The sequence below is a fragment of the Myotis myotis genome, unplaced genomic scaffold, assembly GCF_014108235.1.
Source record: "Myotis myotis isolate mMyoMyo1 unplaced genomic scaffold, mMyoMyo1.p scaffold_m19_p_5, whole genome shotgun sequence".
Lineage (NCBI taxonomy): Eukaryota > Metazoa > Chordata > Mammalia > Chiroptera > Vespertilionidae > Myotis > Myotis myotis.
In genome coordinates, this window is record NW_023416357.1 from 29,291,144 (window position 1) to 29,312,259 (window position 21,116).

The 21,116-nt window shown below is 57.5% G+C and overlaps 1 protein-coding gene across 7 annotated transcripts in view; it reads left to right on the forward strand.

The window, feature by feature from the left end:
- SLC12A7 (solute carrier family 12 member 7) overlaps positions 1-21,116 on the forward strand; it is an 83,005-nt gene that overhangs the window by 48,126 nt on the left and 13,763 nt on the right. For 6 of the 7 annotated variants that reach the window (XM_036308369.1, XM_036308373.1, XM_036308371.1 and 3 more), the window contains exons 2-13: positions 5,580-5,665; positions 6,188-6,310; positions 10,033-10,179; positions 11,431-11,485; positions 13,251-13,381; positions 13,663-13,904; positions 14,678-14,889; positions 16,073-16,240; positions 17,830-17,928; positions 18,553-18,610; positions 19,182-19,356; positions 20,825-20,943. In XM_036308369.1, the coding sequence (XP_036164262.1) occupies positions 5,580-5,665; positions 6,188-6,310; positions 10,033-10,179; positions 11,431-11,485; positions 13,251-13,381; positions 13,663-13,904; positions 14,678-14,889; positions 16,073-16,240; positions 17,830-17,928; positions 18,553-18,610; positions 19,182-19,356; positions 20,825-20,943 (1,615 nt within the window). Of the gene's footprint in view, positions 1-5,579; positions 5,666-6,187; positions 6,311-10,032; positions 10,180-11,430; positions 11,486-11,845; positions 12,203-13,250; positions 13,382-13,662; positions 13,905-14,677; positions 14,890-16,072; positions 16,241-17,829; positions 17,929-18,552; positions 18,611-19,181; positions 19,357-20,824; positions 20,944-21,116 lie in introns of those variants that run through there. The other variant, XM_036308376.1, reaches the window with a different exon arrangement.

Genomic DNA, 21,116 nt, shown 5'->3' on the forward strand with positions numbered 1-21,116 from the left:
AGGAGGACCCTGCCCTCCAGAGCTTCGGCCGGCCTGGCAGTGCTGTGTCTGGGGAGTGGGAGAGGGTTGGAGGCCTGTTTTGCCCTCTGAGCTCCATGTGTGGGAATGGATCAGGCCCTGGGGGTCTTTAGGGCCCAGTTTCCTTTGTTCAAACTTTAATTGTAACCTGACCCTCCTTTAAAAATGTAAAATAGCCGAAACTGGTTTGGCTCAGTGGATAGAGCGTCGGCCTGCGGACTGGGGGGTCCCGGGTTCGATTCCGGTCGGGGGCGTGTGCCTGGGTTGCGGGCACATCCCCAGTAGGAGATGTGCAGGAGGCAGCTGATCGATGTTTCTCTCTCATCGATGTTTCTGGCTCTCTGTCTCTCTCCCTTCCTCTCTGTAAAAAATCAATAAAATATATTAAAAAAAAAACAAAAACAAAAAAAAAAATAAAAATAAAAATGTAAAATAAAATTTGAGTGTATTCAGAAGTACAAATAGTCCCAGGAAATCATAAGAACCATTCGGGTGCTGTGTGAATGGAGATGTAGGTGAGTGTAGGTGAGTCCCTCACGTCAAAGCATTTGATTTTTACTGGGGGGTGTCTTGACTGCAGCAGAGATGAGGAGAAGTAGTCACATTTCCTACTCGGGGGGCTGCTGCTCTGTGCCGGGGGGCAGGGGGCAGCAGGGAGAGGGGGCCATGTGTCCGCGGACGCTTACAGGTTCCTCTGAACGCAGGCCCTGTCCCGGTCTCCTGGCCGGGAGGGTTTGGGTCACACTCCAGCTCGGTGTTCACCCTGCAGAGACGCTTCTTGTCTCCTGATGGGTCGTCCGTTCTGCTGGGCACGCCTGAGGGCTAAGTGGGCACTTCTCAGAAATGAGGGGAAATGTATGTTCTTCACAGGAGTAATGACTACATTATGGTTTATGCCTCGGATGACAAGAGGAAATGTGGTTGGTCATAAACATGGGGGCAGTCTCCAGATGGGAGGGATTCACCCCAATACTGAGAGCACCTACTGCTACTTTTGTTTACTTTTTGGAAACCTGAAAAGGGGGCAAGCAGCTCCTGGGTTTGCAACTTGTCCCCGGCCAGTGGCCCCTGGTCCCCCGGCTGCCTGTGCACCCGGCGGCTCATACGTGCCTCCCGCCGCTGGACTGCCCCGACCTGTCCCGGTCTTTGTTCAGGGTGGTTACTTCACCAGGTTTCCGTCTCCGTGTCAGGCTCATCTACAGGGTAAACGAGTCACCAGATGCCCACCTCGCATGCGTCGTGCCTGATGTCCTTTCTTTTCCGCTCCCACGGGTAGCCCTGGGGACACTTCTTATGTTTCGTTTCTGAGTCCTCTGTCAGGATGCCTTGTCTTAGGTGTTCCTTGTCACAGCGAACGGGTGGGGTGCTTCAGCGCCTCTTTGACGGCCTATGAGCCGCCTGCTCCTGTGAGCGTCAGATGCCTGGGAAAGACATCGGGGCCTCAGGTTAAGTACTTGGAGCTTCTGTGCGGCTGGCAGGGGGGCCAGATAGACAGCGTTTACTTGCCAACAAGTCCCAAGAGCCACGACTACCAGCCTGTGCTTTCCCAGAACACAGCGTGGGGCTGTGTCTGGCAGTGAGCTGAGCGTGGACCTCTTGGGTGCCCGGGGACACTCCGGGAGCTGCCAGCCTGAGCTGTGCCGCAAGGCCCTTTCCATGTCGGCCGCCTTTCCCCAGGGACAAGAACACAGAACCCAGGAGCCTGACTTGCATACGTTGTCCAAGGTTGTGGGGCCAGGCTGGCTCGTCAGAGGGAGAACCTAAAACCGGGTGCATCGACTCCCTCCCTCCCCTCCTACCCCTCTCCCTCCCTTCTTCCCTCTCTCCCCGGGCACCTTGGGTGCTGGGCAACCATGTCAGGGCCTGGCCCAAGTATCCTCTAGACCAGGGGTAAGGAACCTTTTTTCTGCCAAGGGCCATTTGGATATTATTTATAACATCATTCACAGGCCATACAAAATTACCAACTTAAAAATTAGCCTGCTATATTTGTTTTTTGTTTTTGTTTAACTTAAATTCTTTATTGTTTAAAGTAGTACATAAGTCTCCCTTTTCCCCCATTGACCTCTCCCCGACTGCCCCCACCCCCCACCATGTCGTTCCCCGCCCCCCCATTTTTTTTTTTTTTTTTTTACAGAGAGGAAGGGAGAGAGATAGAGAGTTAGAAACATCAATGAGAGAGAAACATCAATCAGCTGCCTCCTGCACATCCCCCACTGGGGAAGTGCCTGCAACCCAGGTACATGCCCTTGACCGGAATCGAACCTGGGACCTTTCAGTCCGCAGGCCAACGCTCTATCCGCTGAGCCAAACCAGCTTTGGCGCCCCCCCCCCCTCCCATCTTTGTCCATTGGTTATGCTCATATGCATGCATACAAGTCCTTTGGTTGATCTCTCACCCCCCCACCTTCCCTCACAGGTTGGACAGTCTGTTTGATGCTTCTATGACTGGTTCTGTTTTTGTTCATTAGTTTATGTTGTTCATTATAATCCACAAATGAGTGAGATCATGTGATATTTATCTTTCTCCGACTGGCTTATTTTGCTTAGCATAATGCTTTCCAGTTCCATCCATGCTGTTTCAAATCGTAAGAATCCCTTCTTTTTTATCGCAGCGTAGTATTCCACTGTGTAGTGTACCACAGTTTTTTAATCTACTCATCTGCTGATGGGACCTTAGGCTGTTTCCAAATCTTAGCTATAGTGAATTGTGCTGCTATGAACATAGGGGTGCATATATCCTTTCTGATTGGTGTTTCTGGTTTCTTGGGATATATTCCTAGGAGTGGGATCACTGGGTCAAATGGAAGTTCCATTTTTAATTTTTTGAGGAAACGCCATATGTATTCCCACCAGCAGTGCACGAGGGTTCCTTTTTCTCCGCATCCTCACCAGCACTTGTTTGTTGATTTGTTGATGATAGCCATTCTGACAGGGGTGAGATGGTACCTAATTGTTATTTTGATTTGCATCTCTCGAATGATTAGTGACTTTGAGCATGTTTTCATATGTTTCTTGGCCTTCTGTATGTCCTCTTTCAAAAAGTGTCTATTTAGGACCTTTTAGCTGCTATATTTGGTCATTTAATTACCTCATCCCCAATGCCTTGGCAGGGGCAAATCACATGATTGCGCGGGCCTTGCAATCCAGGCGTTCCCCACCACTGCTTTAGACAGAGGCTGGTCTAGACAGCCCTTTGCATCTAGTGTTCACTCCAGAAACACCGTCAGGACCTGTGCTCTGTGTCAGCCATTGATCCTTATCACTAGAAAAGTAAAATCGGTATTCCCAGAAGATGTGCTGGTGACGACTCTCTGGTGGCCGTGAGCTGGGGCCTGGGTCAGGCTGTCCTGGCAGACTAGCCATGGAGGCAGGGGTCCGAGATGGCCACCTGTGGGCCGTGTCCTCTGTTGCGGTTCCGTGACACCCAGGGCAGGATCTGCCCTGAACAGCTGGGGGACTGCAGGTGACCCGTGAGGATTTGAGTGCTGTCAAAACAACTCTCCAGCTGTCTCCTCGTGGCCCTTGTCTAAGCGAGCGTTTTCCCGTTACAGGAACTTACAGGCCCGTGGTCAGGTGTTATATTTTAGATATTTGTCCCCAGGAGTTCGGGTGAAGCACAGGGTCTGTGGGACCCAAAAGGGATGGATTGGGACTTGACGTTTCTGATCAGAAGGCTGAGCACCCCCTCCCCAATAGGGACCTTTAAAAGGTCACAACAACACAAAGAGGTTATTGTCCGCAGTCCCAGCCCCGCCGTGAGCCCCACTTCACCCTGAGCTGCCCTTTCAGAGGCCACAGACTTGTGTGCGTTACCCGCTCTTCAGATACATGGGCATTCATCACACAGGCAGCCCCATATTTTTAAAAATAAGCGCGGTTTTATTACGTAGTGAGCCATATTTAAAACTAAACTCCCCCTAATGGGCCATTGGGTTGTTGAGCAGATTTATCCTTATAGAAAGAGCTGTATGTTTGGTCTGAAAGCGTCCGGTTCATTGTAGGGAGGGGCGTAGAAGTGGTGCCGGCCAGAAGCCTGTGCCTGCTGTGGGTCCCCTCCCTTCCTGGCAGCGGCACCCCAGGCCAGGTCTGCCTCCCACCGCCCGTCCTCTTGCATTGGTCCTCTTGCCGGGGTGCACAGTGGAGTGAGGCCAGACTGGCATCGCTTTCTCTGGCCTCTTTCCTCTGAGGTGGACAGGCTTTGTGTGTTGGGTTCTCAAGCCGCCTGTTGTCCTAGGGAAGTAGGTGAGAGGCGGTTGCCGTCCCTCCCTGGCTGGCCGTGGGCCTGGGAGCTCTGCTGCGTCTAGGCCCTCGGTGGGGGGTTCCAGCCTTTGTGGGGAGTAAGAGGTCCAGGGTGGCACTGCGCCTGCAGGTGGGGCCCAGGCAGTGTGGCCATGACCTTGGCTTCCTCGCTGTCATGATTCACCCTGCTTGCCCCTCACTGTAGGTGAGGTTTTCTGTGTCCTGACCCCGTTCTCGTTTTTTCTGAAGCAACAAGCAGTGTTTTTGGCTTCAGGGCAGAGAGGCTGCCTCTGTGCGGAGGCACTCTGTGTCAGACTCTCTGGGCTTATCTTGCACCAGGACGCCTTCCCGCCAGCCTGTGTGCCCAGCTTGCTGACTGCTCTGTCCTCTCTGCAGACTGGACAGAGGCATCCTGGCCCAGTGCCTGGGGCCTAAAGCCCCGGAGGTACACCTCCTGCTGGGTACATGGACTGCCCCCTCAAGGTCAGGCTATTGTCTGGGTGATGGGGGAGCCATTCTGTATGGGGTCCTGTAGCCGAGCCTGAGCCCCCAAGGCATCCAGCTCAGGTTTCACTGAATATCTGGGGGCAGTGGCTGAGAACGTGCCTCCGGGTAGAGGGGTCTTGTGTGTGTGTGTGTGTGTGTGTGTGTGTGTGTGCGTGTGTGTGTGTGTGTGTGTGTGTGTGTGTGTTGGGGTGTGGGGGGGAACACAGGGGCCTGATTCACCTGCACTGCCTTTCCTGCCTGGGTTTCGGGTTGGCAGGGATGGGACCATCGCTCCCCTCCATTTGCCAAGGACTTTCCCTGGTTGCTGAGTGGCTCCATGGTTCGTTGGTTGTATTGTTTGAGGGTCACCCGGGCTCTGGCCCGTTGCACCTCCATGGTGGACGGCAGCCCGATCCTGCCCTGGGCCCCGGAGGACCCGCGCTGAGGGCGATACAGGATGCCTGGCCTGGCAGCATCCTGGTGCCGCAGTCACTGTCCCGTCCTGGCGCCTCACTTCTCAGCAGCCAGAGCAGGGGGCTGGGACCCTCGTAGGCCTCGCTGGGTGGGGGTCTCCGGCAGAGTGTGGTGTTGGCAGGTCACCTGCACGTCTGTGTTCCCAGAGAAGGAAGACTGGCCACACGTGGCTCGCAGAGCCCCGTGACCTCATCAGCGCCCACTCTTCCCACAGTGCCCTGTGCTTGGCTCGGCTCAGCTGTGGGTTCCCATCTGTCTCTGGAACCCCGCCCCCCAGCCCCGGCCTGCCGCTCCCCTGGTTCCCTGTTCCCTCCACCTCCTACCAGCTCCTGGAACTGACCCGAGCTGTTTCCCCGCAGGAGATGGACAGTCGAGAGAGAGCAGCCCCAATGGCGACATGGAGCGAGAGAGTTTCTTTGAAGGAAAGAACATGGCACTTTTTGAGGTAAGTTATACTTTCTCCTGCAAAAAGCAGGGGTCAGTACAGTAGCTGTAACTTGGATAAGTAAAGCGGTCTTGGTCTCGTGACCTCCTGTCTAAGAGTGGACTGAGGAGCTGGGCCGCCTGACTGGACACCGTGTTGGGGGGAGCTGGTGGCCTGTCCCACAGCCCTTACACCATGTGCCCCCTTGGCCAACACCTCCCTGTGAGGGCCTTAGAGAGGCTGAATCCTGGGCCACCTCGGAAACCCTGATCTCCCTTGCTGGTGGGTGCCCTGTTCAACGTGTCCTGGAGCCTGACCTCTGGCCCCTGACCCCTGACTTCAGACCTGTTGTGACCGGGGCTGGCTGGCGCATTTTAGATTTGTGGGCTTCAGACCGGGGCGGAGCTGGGCTCCAGATGGCCCTGGAAATAGGCTCCCTGGAGTGTCCACATGGCAGGATCCCTGCTGGGGTTGACCTGGTCGGTTTCGGAGTGTTTGATGTTGGGATCTGGGTGACTTATCTCATATCTTGGTTCCAAACAGGAGGAAATGGACAGTAACCCCATGGTGTCCTCGCTCCTCAACAAGCTGGCCAACTACACCAACCTGAGCCAGGGCGTGGTGGAGCACGAGGAGGCCGAGGACAGCCGGAGGCGCGAGGTCAAGGTACCAGCTCCTGTGCCCCCCGACCTCCCAGGACCCCTCGGGGCCTCCTCTCCTCCCCTTGGTTTTCCAGTGATGGGACAGTTGGTCTCTTACTGTTTTCCTAGGAATTTTATTTCTTAGGGAATATTTCTAGGAACCTGTCCTAAAAAATAAGCAGAGCTGCCGCCATGAGGACTCGTGCAGAAAGAGGTTCTTGAGGAGAATGTGTAAGATCCACTTGGGAACCACGCAGACACCCCTTGGGGGCTGGTGGGTTGTGCGTGGTTCCAGGACAGAACAGCCAAACGCAGTTCTCACTGCTTAGGACGATGTTCACTAGTATATGGGTGCAGATGAAGCCACAGTTGAGGGTCTTTCTGTGGGAGAATGACGAGTGATTATTCGTTTCTTCTCACTTCCCTTACGTTTTAAATTCTCTTGCAATAAGTATGTGTTACTTTAAAATCAAAGATTCAAACTAAAAATCAGAAATATGTAACCACCAGAGGCGTCCCCACAGTGTAGGCCGCAGCTTCCAGCGGTCTTGATGGGCCATCTCTCTTCCTGCCTTCAAACTGACAGAAAGGGCGTTTCCCAAGTCTCGGCAATAGTTCCCTTCTGTTCACTTTTCCTGCAGGTGGCTTGCACAAGGGTGGAAATTGGCTTTTCTCTATTTTAAAGGGTGATTCTCCCCCCCCAACCCCTATTGGCTCTGAGAACACCAGGGAAGGATGCTGAGTCCTGAAGGGAGGGGCTTGTGAATGGGGCAGTGGCCTGTCGAGCAGGACAGAAGGCTGTCTGGCACTTTCTGCAGTGTTCTGCCGGCTGGGTGACCCCACAGTGTTGAGCTGGGACAGAGTGGGAGGGGGCTCGGCGGCTGCCTTTCTGCCCATCTCTTCCCCACCGGGTGTCCACCTGCCCATTGGGCCAGTGCTGGGGCGGAGGTGCCGGGAGCCAGTGTCCACACGGCCTCGCTCACTCCCCCTCCAAGTGCCTCTCTGTGCCTGTGTCTGGCCTGACCTTGGTCCCCTTGGGCCCCAAGCCAAGGCCTCTTCTCTCCGCCCTCGGACTGTAAACCCAGCAGGATTAACTCGAGTTTCCTGACACTCAGGGCATTGGCTCCTTGTGTTCCAGAAGAGCTGCTTGTTCAGGATGCCAGGAGTAGACGGGGGACATGGGACATGAGGCGTGGCCTGTGTGTCCAGCCCTGCTGATCTTCCTCGGCAGAGGGCAGTGGCCTCAGCAGCAGAGGTGTGTTTGGATGCACCTTTCCTGGTCCTCCTGCCATGATTTTCCTGGCTCCTTGGGAGCCTGTGGCCACCTTGGCTGTTCATGGAGCACTCCCCTCCCCCAAGGCAAGGGACAGGGAACACCGACCCCAGGTGATGCTATGTGGAAGGTTATAGCTTCCCATGAATGCCCTGGGCACTGCCTGTGGCTCCACTGCAGGAGCCCAGCTGTCCGAGTACACGGCACACGTCTGTCCCTCTGTCTGCTGGAGCTGGTGTTTCAGGGAGCCGTCCGTCTGCTCGGGGAAACACACTCTCCGCAGAGACCTGGGTCTGAATGTTGCTGTAACCGACCCTCAGCCTCAGCTGGGCACCACCTGGGCCTCCGCCTGCGCTGCAGCTCCTTTTAGGCCGCGTGGCGCAGCCTTGGGTCGCAGATGTCCTCCTGGCACAGACAGAAATGCAGCCAGACCCCTTGTTAAGGTTTTGTTGAGATGTGATCTCATGTTCAGCCTGGTGAATCTGAACAAGTCCGTGGTTTGCACCCACTGCCAGGTTGGGATCTAGAACAGGATTTGGTTTCAGTCACGGGAGGGACGGCCACCCCGTGACCCTCAGCAGGACTGTGTAGCCAGGTGGGCAGGTTTCAGTTGGGATGAATCTAGTCGCCCTGCTTAGGACTGAGTGTAGGTAGGTCCCCTGGGAAGGGAGGTGGGGGCTGCCCCTTATTGTCCCTTTGACCAACCTGACATAGGAGCTTGTTCCCAGAGATGGGTGTGTGTTCCCCCAAGGCTTCCTCTCCAGGGCCTCGGAGCCAGTTGGGCGATCCTTTAAAGCTGCCTTTTATGAGAGAACTGAAGGCCGCTGTGCCCTTCCAGGGTGACTCAGGACCATGTCAGCCGCTGGGCACAGAACTGGCTCCGGGCGGGCGGGGCCCACATGAGGCCTGGAGTCCAGCTGCTCTGGCTGCAGGGTTTGCTTAGCCTCCTGTGGTGGTTTATCGATCTCTTCATATGTTCACTGAGATTATAAAATAGAAGCTGGCAGTTTGTCCAGGGTGGTTGTCACTGCATTTCCATTCTCATTTTTATACAATTGAGATACGCCCACCCTGTGTGTAAGACACATAAATCCTTTTATTTACACAAAAAGCACAGTTATCCCGTGGGTGGGCGGCTTGGGAGGGGTGCGCTGGCCAGGAGCTGGAGCTCAGGCCAGACGTTCAAGGAGTCAGGACGGGCTTTCAGACCCTGGCTCCCACTCCCCGGCTGCTCTCAGCTCATTCTCCCCAGGGCCTTAGCATCTGGGAGCTCTGTGGGCTGCCTGCACTTAGTGGCAGGTGTTCCTGTCTGTCGGCAGCTCCATTTTCACCCGAGGAGCCCATCTGCTTCCTTGAATGGGGGTTCAGCCCCTTCTCTTCGGGCGTTTGCCCTCCAGCCACCTCCCTGGGGCTGGGCTGTGTCCCTGGGCGGCAGCCCCTCTCTGAGCTGCCACAAGAGCTAGGCTGTGTCCTTGTTTTCCACCAGCCTTATCACTCACAGGAAAGCTGCTCAGGTGTGTGCTGGTTTTCTTTTTAATGCAGGATATTTTCTCCATGAAACAGCAGCTTGTCTTTGCACCCAGATGTCCCGAAATCACAAGTGTGCTGCCTGACTGTGTGGTCACACTGGCTGTCATCCCAGGTCACAGACCAGGAGGGCCTTATCTGTCCTCTGTGGTGGGTGTAGGGCTGGCCTGCAGGCTCCTGGCCATGTTGCCACCCTGTTCTCTGGGCCAGTCTGCTCATCCCATAGTCTTTCCAGGATCAGAGCAGACATTTCTGCCAGGCGCCTCCCAGCACCGTCCATCCCGCAGCTACCTGTGTCCTTGCCCTGTTTCTGTATCTGCGGTTGTGGGTGTGGGGGAAGGAGGGTGCCCAGGTGGCCACTTCTCTGAGCTGGTTTGATGGTGCCCCGATCTCTTCCTCCATGTGGGTTGAGTCATTGCTGATATCTGCCTGAAGTTGGTGTCCTTGCACCTTCTGTGGTTTTAGGGAGCAGGACCGTCTCATCCTCCATGGCCCTCACTTCTCCTCATATTGTGGTCTCCTGAGGGTCTGGAACCCGGAGCTGTGGTCGTGATGCACAGAGCCTGGAGCCTCTTGCTCCCATCTTTTCCCAAACTTTCCCACCGTCCTGTCATTCCGCTCACAGAGGAGGGAGGCCAGCCAGCTGCTCCCCGCTCAGCTCCCTGGCGATGATGTGGCTCTGGTCTCTCTCAGAAGACCACCCTGCTCCCAGGCAGCCAGGGTCCTGCTCTAGAATCTCCTGGAGCTTCCATTCATTCTGGGGTGTGGTTCCCCTCAGCCATCTTCCCATGTCCAGGCAGCTGAAGCTTTCCGCCCTCACCGGTTCCTTTTCTTGTGTTCCTGGGACCTCTGTCTGGGCCTGAGGGTGTAGCCAGGGCTCCCAGAGGAGGGGTCCTTGGGGAAGGTGCTGAGGTTGGCCTCCCCAGAACCACTGTTCTCTCTCTCAGAACCCAGGCATGGGCACCTTCATCGGCGTCTACCTGCCCTGCCTGCAGAACATCCTCGGCGTGATCCTCTTCCTGCGCCTGACGTGGATTGTGGGCGTGGCCGGCGTCCTGGAGTCCTTCCTCATCGTGTTCATGTGCTGCACCTGCGTGAGTGGCCGAGGCTGTTTCTGGGTTTGGGGCAGTGGCAGCTGGACTCCAGGGACCTGACCATGTGGACAAATGTGGGCTCTCCCCGGTCCACTGCTCTCTCTCTCTGAGGTTGACCGCGTGGATTCTGTCCCTGGGCGGCCTCCTCACCAGTGCTGGTGTGATCACTGGGTGTGGCCTGGGGGCTGTGACCAGGCTGTCCAACAGCCCCAGGGCATCTTACTTAGTTGCACCTGCAGAAATACAGGGGCAACCCAGCAACCGAGGGTTTTCACCAGGCACTGTCACCACGCACGGGAGCCCTGCACTTTGACCTGGTCCCCTTCCAGTTGGACCATCTGCACATTTTCAGGGACCCTGTTTATAGGAAGGGACACGTGCTGGTAACTTGCTGAACCTCGACCCCAGCATGTGAGACCTGCCACTTGGCCTCCACACCTGTGTCCCTGTCTGTTAGGGACACAGTCTCTTCTTGCCACCGATAGTTGTGTCTGCTTTAATCTCTGGATGCTCCTCAGTGCCTCCTCCCGGCCCTGACTTTTCCTGCTTCCTTTATTGTTAAGAGGGTGATTAAGCTGTTGTGTTACCCCGTGTCACCTGGAGACGGCTGTCTAAAGAATTCAAACCATGCAGATGAGTGGGCGTCCACAGGCCCCTCTCAGGCCACTTTCCCTGCTGCCCTGGGTTTCCCAGAGCTGTGGTGCGGTCACCCAGCCTCACTGCATTCTCCCTGGGTCACAGCATGTTTTTTACGTTCAAGAGTCGGAAAGTGTCTGGAGTGCTGCTAGGCACACACAGGAAAGGATAACAAGCAGGACAGTGGGGTGGGGCCTTGCTCAGGTGGCAGACACGGCCCAGCAGGAACCTGGGCACCGTGGTCACCGGGGCCTTCGCTTCCCAGGCTGTTCCTTCTGGTCCTTAGGTTCTAAAATAGTTACTCCCCAACCCATGGGTGTGGCTGCTTCCTGAGAAGGTGGGCACCTTGTACCCCAGGGGGCGTGGGCACCCAGGGAGAAGCTGCCCTTCAGTGCTGGACGGGGTCCTGAGTCGAGTGCTTTCTGGGCAGCCTGTGGGAGCTCAGTTTTGGGAGTTCAGTGGGAGAGAACGTGGGGCTGGGGCTGCGGTCCTGTCTGAAGCTCTGCCTGCTGGTTACTCGGCAACCGGAGCTGGGCCTGCTGGGCTCTGGCCCGGGCCTGCTGCTGGGCAGCCCTCAGAAGTGCTCTTCTAAAAGGGTCACCTGTCTTTCTGCAGACGATGCTCACCGCCATCTCCATGAGTGCGATTGCCACCAATGGCGTGGTCCCAGGTAAGGGGGTGCTGGAGGCTGGGTGGTCTGAAACGAAGCCTTCCTTTTGTGAGCAGGAACTGAGCTGAGCCCTGCCTGGGCTCCGTGCATGCTCCACTTTCATTTTGGCGATGACCTTGGCGTTAGCCCTTCACCCAAGGCTGAAGGTGAGGCAGGAAGTGGGGCCCGGTCCCCAAAGGCCTAGTGTGGACATGCCCTTACCACCTGGAGGTTGTTGCCGGTCATTCATGTCTGAGCACAGAGATCTCCCTGTCTAGAGGGGTCGGGTGGGTGGGAGAGGCGCGTCCTCAGCCTGGCCAGGCGCTTCCAGAAGCTCTGTCGGTGTGACCTGGCCTTTGGGCAGTGATGCTCATGCAGCTCTTGCCTCTCACCTGCATGAGGACTCTCCAGGGCTAGTGCCCCTGGTGTCCCGGGGCCTCTTCCCCTGCCTCCCCTGAGGGCATGGGCATTGCTAAGACCAGGGTAGGGGCCTGTTATACGAGTGCTTGAGGCTGCTGTGCCATTGAGATTCTCCTCAGAGCGGGAACCATCAACACCCCCAAGATTTTTTCTTCTCAAACATGTCTTTGCTGTCTGGACAAGAGGCTGGCATTTATGACCAGCTGTATCCCTTTGATTTTGAAGTTTCATCTCCACAAACCATCATTCTCTTTTTAAACCAACAAAACTAATGTGCCACAGGCTTCATTTGTTGCCTCTGCCGCTGTCTGACGAAGTGTAGGAAGAAGGGAGGGGCTGCCTGGGTGATGGGGGCTGGGGGCGGGAGGGCGGGGCTCTGGTCTGCAGGGTTCACTGGTGTTTGAGCCATGAAATCATGGCTGTTTGTTCCCCCCTGCTTTGCAATGTAGCTCCCATCCCTAGGAGGCAGTGCCCACAGGACAGTGAGCTCAGCAGAGAACGGGAGGCAGGGGGGCCAGTGCTGCGCCCAGTTTGTGCCTGAGGCTGTGTTGTCTCTCGGAAGCAAAGGTGCAGGCACAGATGCCTCTAGTTTATTTGGCGCCTGGATTCAAGGAACTGAAACGATGCCACCTTGTGCCCCTGCAGCTTGTGCAGCCTGTGTCTCTAAATGAGGTCCAGCATGTTTTGCACCCTAAGTCCTTGAATAGTGACCCCTCCCCCAGAACTTCCCAGGCTTCACAAGGAGCAGCAGCTGTGTAGATGCCGTAATCCCGCTGGCCATCCTCCTGCTGGCCGTCCTCCCCTGGCCATGGAGCATGAGCCCCGATGGGCTTACCGGCTGGGCATGGGGACCAGTCTCCCTTCGCTTGATGTCCAGCTGGGAGGCGGCACCGACACTCAGTGCTGAAGAGCAGGTGTGACCTGCTCACGTGGAGAGATGATTCTAGTGGCAGGGCGGCGTTTAGGTTTGCTTTTCAGACAGAAGGGCATGCCCTGAGGGGTCCTTCAGGCTCTCCAGAGTCACCCATGGCCTCCCAGTCGTGTCTGAGGGTGGACTCGCTGTCCGGCAGAATAGCCAGGGACCGATCTGTGGGGCATGGGCTTCAGCTGCATGCTGGGGGTGATACAGAAGTGAAGCTTAAGCAGCCCTGGGTTCTCAGGCCTTTGGGAGTAGAAGCTAAGAGGATGGAAGTGTTGGTTTTACATCAAAATGTGCAGACTTACGGGCTCTGCCCCCTGCTTGTGGCTGATTTCCCCCAGGACCTGTTTGGTCACAACTGCCAGAGCCGCTGTGTGTTCTGTGAAGTCCACGTTCACGGTACCCGGTGGGTCCTTAGCCCCATTTCCTGTTTGGTGTTTTTTGCAGCTGGCGGCTCGTACTACATGATATCGCGGGCCCTGGGGCCAGAGTTCGGGGGCGCCGTGGGCCTCTGCTTCTATCTGGGCACGACCTTTGCAGGGGCCATGTATATTTTGGGGACCATTGAGATTTTTCTGGTAAGTGCTTTGTTTGGGGCTGGTTCCCCTTGCCTGGCACCGACCCCAACGGCAGAGCTTCTGGCAGGCCTTCTTAACTTTTGTTCCTTATGTATCCGAGGGTCCCTTGTAGATGCATCCTGGTGGTGTGGGGGCCCTTGGGGAAGGAGGGAGCCAGCGCTAAGCCCCCCCAGAAAAGGGCCCTTTGGAAGGTCGTGCCTGGCCCCGTCCCTCTCCCCATGTGGCCATCCTCTAGGCAGGGATGGATAGGCTGCCTTTCTTGACCTGCCTTATCCCCACAGACCTACATCTCCCCTGGCGCATCCATCATCCACGCCCAGTCGCCGGACGACGAAGCTGTGGCCATGCTGCACAACATGCGAGTGTATGGGACGTGCACCCTGGCCCTCATGGCCATGGTGGTCTTTGTGGGTGTCAAGTACGTCAACAAGCTGGCCCTGGTGTTCCTGGCCTGTGTGGTGCTGTCCATCCTTGCCATCTACGCCGGCGTCATCAAGACCGCCTTCGACCCGCCGGACATCCCGTGAGTCCCAGTCTTCTGTCCGGGGTCCTTGTCCTCGGTCCTTGCTTGGGCCAGGCCTGTAAGGATGCAGTGTTTCCTGGTTTGTAATTGTTTTGTAATTCATGGCATGACGGCGGGGTCCCGGGGTGGTGGTGCTGTGTGTCTGGCAGTCTTACCTTCTTCCCCTGGCATCGGGGATGAGCAGTCGGGCTGCTTTTGTAGCAGCTACCTGCAAAGACCAGGACGGGAGGTTTGGCGAAGGGCGTATAGGTTGGCCGGCGTCCCTGAGGACAGCAGGCAAACTGATCTCCTCCTGGCTGTGGTCTGCTCGCCTAGTCCTCATGAAAACCCTCAAGTGGGTTCTTCCCTTGTCCCCCTTTTGAATGAGGACACTAAGTCACAAGGAAGTGGCCCTAGGTCACAGAGCGAGTGAGTGAGCTGGTGCTCAGGCAGCAGGTTGCCCACTGGCCTGGGTGGGGGCGGCTGGGAAGGGGCTGGTGCCAACCCTCTCCTGGCCCCTGCACTTTGCTGTCTCCATGTGGAGGGAGCCACCTGGGTGGGAATAGTCCCATTCACTCCAGGACAGACCGTCCCTCAGCCCCACGCTGCGTGAGAACTGGACTCCTGCTTAAACACTGATTTCCAGCAGCTCATGCCAATGTTCTCATCGTGCTAAACGGGGAGTGTCAGCAGCTACTAGCAGGGCCCCCTGCAAACCTCCACCGTCACTGAAGAAAGTGGTGGGAGCCATTTCAGGCCCCGCACGTCCCCTCCCGCCCCCACTCCCGCTCCAGGGTCTGTCTGCTCGGGAACCGCACGCTATCGAGACGCAACTTTGACGTCTGTGCCAAAGTCCTCACCACCAACAACGGCACGGTGACCACCGCGCTCTGGGGCCTCTTCTGCAACAACTCCATGCCCAGCGCCATCTGCGACGAGTACTTTGCCCAGAACAACCTCACAGAGATTCAGGGGATCCCTGGCGTGGCCAGCGGCGTCTTCCTGGGTGAGTGCCCAGTGGGTCTCGGTGGGGCTGAGTTGTCCAAAGCCCAGTCCCTGGGAGCCGGTGCTGCTGCCCGGTCCCTGGTTGTGCCACCCCTTCCTCGATGCTGATCTGCCAGGGCCGTGGATGCAGCCGCTTGTCGAGGCCAACGGGTCAGGGGCTCCAAGTGGATCCTTTTGCTTTAGGATTTCATAGCAGCTCTGTTAATAAGGGCAGTAATTAACCGGTGGGGACTGGTTTTTCCTGTCTCCGAGTTCCTCTGTGATGAGAAATTGGGCTGCCCCCATACTCCCCTTATCAGGTGAGAGGCCTGACTTTTTATGGGAGAGGAAGTGGAATAATCCTGAGGCCGTGATCACTGGGTCCCTAGCTGTCCGCCCCAAGGCAGATGGGTATCACGGGTCCCTCTGAGGCTGTGATGACAGCGGGTGTTGGGGGAAGGCGGGGGCTGTACTGCGTTGAGATGGGTCAGGGCTGCACACGCCCACACATCCCTCAGCCTGGGATCCTGTTGCGCAGAGGCCCCTGGCTAGTGGCCCAGAGCAAGACCCTTGGAGGGGCAGCCATCACAAGTCACACAGGAGGGTAGTGGTGGAGCAGGGATCTGTGGAAGGTGGGAGAGAGGCATAGAGACCTACGGGGTTGGGTGTCTCTGTGGGAGGACAGGATCCATGTCGGGGGAGGGGCCCCTGAGGGGATGGGCTCTGCAACAGGGACCCTTCAGGGGGTTTTGGAGGAAAAGGGGGTCTGTACGGAGAGGGGGCCTACAGGCTATAGCCCAGCCAGCTGGGATCTGCTCCGGGTGCATTTGCACAGGTAGGAGGTGGGCCCAAGGTGACACCTTAATAGTGTGTGGGGCTAGGGCCATCACTGCCCCGAGGGGTCCTCCATCAGTGAGGCGACCTGTGTGAGGGGATTGCTGTCCGACCCTCCACTTGGAGACCTCCCCCCAGAGCCCAAGACAGTGTGTCAGGGACACACTTATTCAAGTGAAATCTTCTGCAGATGTGACTGTGGGACCGGAATCGTTCATTCAGTGATTAGTGAACAGTCCTCAGAGCTCCGGTTCTGAGTTTGATGCCTCATGTGAAGTTTGAGCATGCCAGGCGCATCTGCTGGGCCTCCCGACGGCAGGAGCCCTGGTGGGAGGTTCCAAAGTCCTGTGACCCATCCTTTCCCCCCACAGATAACCTGTGGAGTGTGTACACGGACAAAGGCGTGTTTGTGGAGAAGCAGGGCACGCCCTCTGTAGCGGTGCCAGAGGAGAGCAGAAGCAGCAAGCTGCCCTACGTGTTCACCGACATCATGACCTATTTCACCATGCTGGTCGGCATCTACTTTCCCTCCGTGACCGGTGAGGCCACGGGCACTCCAGTGGGCCAGGCCGGCTCTTCCCTCAGCTCTAACGTAGCCAACCCCGTCCCCCCACCCCGTTTTCTTTCCTGTTTGGCTCAAAAAAGGAGTTGCAGTCTGCTCCCCATCTGTTCTGAGTGGGGAGCGCAGGAAGTGTGTGGTTTCAGGCAGCTTTGTCCCGCGCGCTCCTGAGCGGCCATTGTTAGAAGTAACTGACTGTGGCGTGGCCTTGCTGAGACACCCAGTGCGCGATTAGGTGGTGCCTAGGAGTGAGCACGGAGAGCTGTTAGTGGCCAGTACTGCAGCCATCCTGGTCCTTACAAGAGCCAGCTGGCCTCCGGGAGGGCCCTCAGTGTGTGAAAATCCCTCATCTTGCCGACATAGACATGTACATATGCACATGTATGTGTGCACACACACAGGTTCACACACACACTGCTCCTGGAGACCACCTCCCACCAGAACACCCCCATCCTGACCCCCACAGAGCAGACGCCTGACACACCTGTAGCTGTGGTGTGTCTGTCCCTCTGGTTCCTGTCCAGGTCGGCTCCTGGCCCCCACTGCAAGCCTATGTGCACTCTGGGAGGCTGGCCTGCCAGGGGCCGCTCCCCTGCCCCTCTGTACTCATCTCTGCTCTGACTAACCATGGGGTTTATAGGTAGTAGGGGTGCTTCTTTTTAGTCTCCCCTTAAAGGTGGGGTTATGGACTCACTTTGGTGAGTGAGTGGGGTGTGGATCTGGCCCCTGGGGGTCTTTGTCCTGAGCCCCCTGCAATCTGTCAATATAGGATGGACGTGTTCTGGGATGGCAGCAGATCTGGGGGGTGGAGAGCGTGGGAACAGCCTCTGTGGGTGTTGGTGTTCCCAGAGCCTGGTGGCACCTGTCTGTGGGCTCTGCACCAGCCACCCACCCAGCGCTGCCTCTCTAAGCTCCTTGTCACTTCAGGTCACTCCTAGAATACACTCATGAGGTGCTCAACAAACCTGCCAGCGGTTGGCGTTTCTTTGAGCCCAGTTGGAGCCATTGTACTCTATGTACCAAATGGAGTGAGTGAGCCTTGAGGGCGTAGGCTGTGACACACCCATGTGCAGAGTAGCAGGACTGAACCCCGAGTGGAGTCAATGTGGGGAGGCCTCGAGTTACTGTAGGGTCGCCTTCTTATAATGCTTGATTCAGACCTGGCTCCGTGAGCATTTAGCATCATTGTCCCGGGAGTTTCTGACCCCAGCCACCTGGATTAACCCAATCTTAGCGGGAAGTGAGGTCGGAGCCAGGTGCACCCAGAGGCTGCCTCTGGCTTTGGTGTCAACGGCAAGTGTCTGGGTTGAGCCTTGCTCTGGTCTTGACTGTGACTTGGTTCATGGTGGGACTCGCTGTCCCTGTGGAGAGTGTGGGGGACACTTGGAGCCTTTTCCCAGGTGCCTGCAGCCGCCGTCCCACATCGACACAGTGATGTCTGGGCTGTGCTCTTGGAGGCCTGGCCTGGGGACAGTGGCCCCACGCCGGTGTGGTCTTCAGCTCACGTCTCTGCAGCTGAGGCCCCGGCTGCGTCTTCCTGAAGCTCTGCCTGCCTGTCTGTCTTTGCAGGCATCATGGCGGGCTCTAACCGATCGGGGGACCTCAGGGACGCCCAGAAGTCGATCCCCACGGGGACCATCATGGCCATTGTGACCACATCTTTCATTTGTATCCTTAAAGGGGTAAAGGTGGGGGGCGCAGGTGCAGGTGCTGTCCGTCACGCCCTCCGCGGCTCGCTGCTGTGCCATCCGCAGCTTGGGTGAGCTGCTCTGGCTTAGGCGAGTTCTGACCACAACGCCTGTCCCTTAGAGAGGGGCCAATATGACGCGAGAAAATAAGACACGACACCTGCCACCACCTCCACAGTCGGTTACGGAATGTGACACTGTGTGTAAACTACAGACAGTAGCCATGTTACCACATGCAGTATACCGCAGATGTTAGTAACACGTATCTGTGTGTGTACCACGTGATGGTCACACACATGTGCTCTAGTCAGTTTTACCCGCTGTGTCACGGAGCTGCCGGCGGAGCCTTTCCTCTCATGGCAGTGTGTCCCTTCTAAGCGAGCCAGTGTCCCTGCAGTGGTCACACGGCAGGCCCGCACGTCCTCCCTGACCGGAGGCCCCGTTCCCTGGAGCCAGAGCTCAGCAGTGAGGAAGGTGCCCGAGGGCCACAGGGCATGGCAGTGCCCAGAGTGGGTGGGCAGGCACAGGTGGCTCCAGGCCCGTCTGCGACCAGGGCCCTGCTGCCAGCACGTGGTGTCCACTGTTTCCTTGACATGAGCCATAGACCTCTCCTGCATCATGCTTTTTGGGGCCTGCATCGAAGGCGTGATCTTGCGAGATAAGTATGTTGGTTTTTATGTGCAATTTCTAGAAACTTCTGGGAACAGAGTCGGTTTTCTTTAGCTGTGAAATGGAGATCACTCAGGACTTCACACTGCTTGTGTAGAGCAGTGGGCCCCCATGGTCCCTTTGTTGAGATTCTGTTTGGTCTGATGCCTCCATCCTGCTCCTGCTGGGAGACCACAGTCACCTCAGACCTGACAGAGCTGGGGGTGCAGGGGATCCTGGGAGAGGCATGGGGAACCCCGCTGGCCCCACCACCGCTCAGTGGAAGAGCGGCCAGTGCCCCAGGCTGTTGCCCACCAACCTGCTTTCTGGTAGCTGCGTGTCCATCCGCCCCTCGGGTGTGAGGGCTGCAGGTCCCTGATAGTGAGGCCGTGCCACTGTCTGTCACTTGCAAGAGTGACAGTGGCCTCATGGACCCTGGACCGGCCGGCCATGGCTTCCTGGGGGCCCTCGGGGAGCAGGGCCTGTGCGTTTACTTGAGGGGAGTGCCATTGTGCCCACTCTGCAGCTGGGAAAATGTTTAATCTTCAGCTTATGTTTTCAACATGCACCCCGCCCCTCCCACAGGTTCGGGGAGGCCCTGCAGGGGAACCTGGTCATCGGCATGCTGGCCTGGCCCTCGCCCTGGGTCATCGTCATCGGCTCCTTCTTCTCCACCTGCGGCGCCGGCCTGCAGAGCCTGACGGGGGCACCGCGCCTGCTGCAGGCCATCGCCCGAGACGGCATCATCCCCTTCCTCCAGGTGAGCGGCTGCCCGCAGGTTGGGGGCTCCCTTCCGAGAGCGGGACCCTTGGGAAGGAGCATGTCTGGAGGGTCCCGTGCCTGAGGTTCTGCCCCAGAGCACAGCCTTTACGGTTAAAGGTGGTGGGAAGGACCCCTGTCCCCACCTCCAGCCGGCAGCCCCCTCCCCAGATGGTCACTGGGCTGAGGGCACGGGTGCCGGCAACAGAGGCAGCCCCTCACCGCCCTGGACTGGCAGAGCGGTTCACAGGCGTGGCTGTGGGAGCCGCCTCTTCCCAGGGGGTTGGCATGTGTCCCGTGGGACTTTGCGCCCAGGACTGCCCCACTGTGACGAGGGCCATGGAGTCCGGAGCCCCTGCTTCCTCCCGTTGGGGCTGACGCCCCGGCACCACATGACAGGGCCGCACACGCGGGGCGTAAACAGCACAGGCTGAGCCTCCCCCGGGCTGGAGGCCAAAGTCCGAGGTCAGGGTGTCCGGGCTTCCTCCTGAGGCCTCTCCTTGGGGAGCAGACGGCCCCTTCTCCCTTAGTGCTCACATGGCCATCCCTGTGTGTGTCCGTTCTACTCTTCTTACAATGACCCCAGTCAGAGTGGGTCAGGGTCCAGCCCAGTGACCTCAACTCCAAACATGGTCTTGTCCTGAGGTGCTGGGCAGGACCTCACCAGGCGCATTTTGGGGACACACCGACCTTCATATTTATCGAGCATCTGAGGCTAGCGTGTGGCTGTGGCCCAGCGCCTGCCATTCCCACGTGGTTTCCTGAAACCAATCCCAGCAGACTCGGGTTTCTTCCCCTTTCACGGCTTCCGTCTGTCCACTCAGGAGAGACAAGGTCGTGGAGGGTGCACTGCCAGCCCAGGGATCATGCTAGACTGTCAGGAGGTGGCCCTGGTGTTGGGGAGCCCCGCCTTGGACCCCCCTCCCCCCCCGCAAAGCTTGGCTGGTGGGACTGCTCCCCTGGATCTGCATTTTGTGTTTTGTTCTGTGTCTTTGCCGTGTGCTCAGTTTCCCTTCCCAGAATCCTGGGCAGCGGGCAGTGTGTGGGAAGAGCTTCTCAAGCCTGGTGTCCCTGAGCATGGGGCAGATCTTCTGGAAGGTTCTGTCACCCACATGGCTGTGGGTGAAGGTCCAGGTGCTTTGTAGGGAGGTCCTTGCAGAATTCTTTCACCTCAAGGCTGGGCTTAGGATCCCAGGAGACCCCTATCCAACATACTGGGTGTTGCCCTGTACCTGGCAGCCCCCTGCCAGGGCCCTGGGTCTGATGGCACACAGCTGCTGACTGCCTCACCAGTTCTGGGGGTCAGGTTTTCTTCCTGGGCCCTGGGATAGGGTGCAGGGTGCATCATGGAAATCCACTTCTTCATATGTTGCATCTCTGAGGCCCTGTGGGTTGGACCAGCCAACCCCAGGCGTCGTTCCTGTGGCCATCGGGCCCTGGCCCCCAGCCACGTGCCCTTCTCCCTGCAGGTGTTCGGCCACGGGAAGGCCAACGGGGAGCCCACATGGGCCCTGCTGCTCACCGCCCTCATCTGTGAGATCGGCATCCTCATCGCTTCCCTGGACAGTGTGGCCCCCATCCTCTCCATGTGAGCTGAGCACGGGCACGGCAAGGGCATGTGGGGATGTGGTCGCCACTGTGGCCACTGTAGGACCATGAGGCCCTGTTCTCAGGGCTGGCCTTCTGCTCAGGGGACCACAGACAGGGATGGGCCCAGGGGCCCAGGTGATTAGGTGTGGGACAGTGATGTGGATGAGAGGA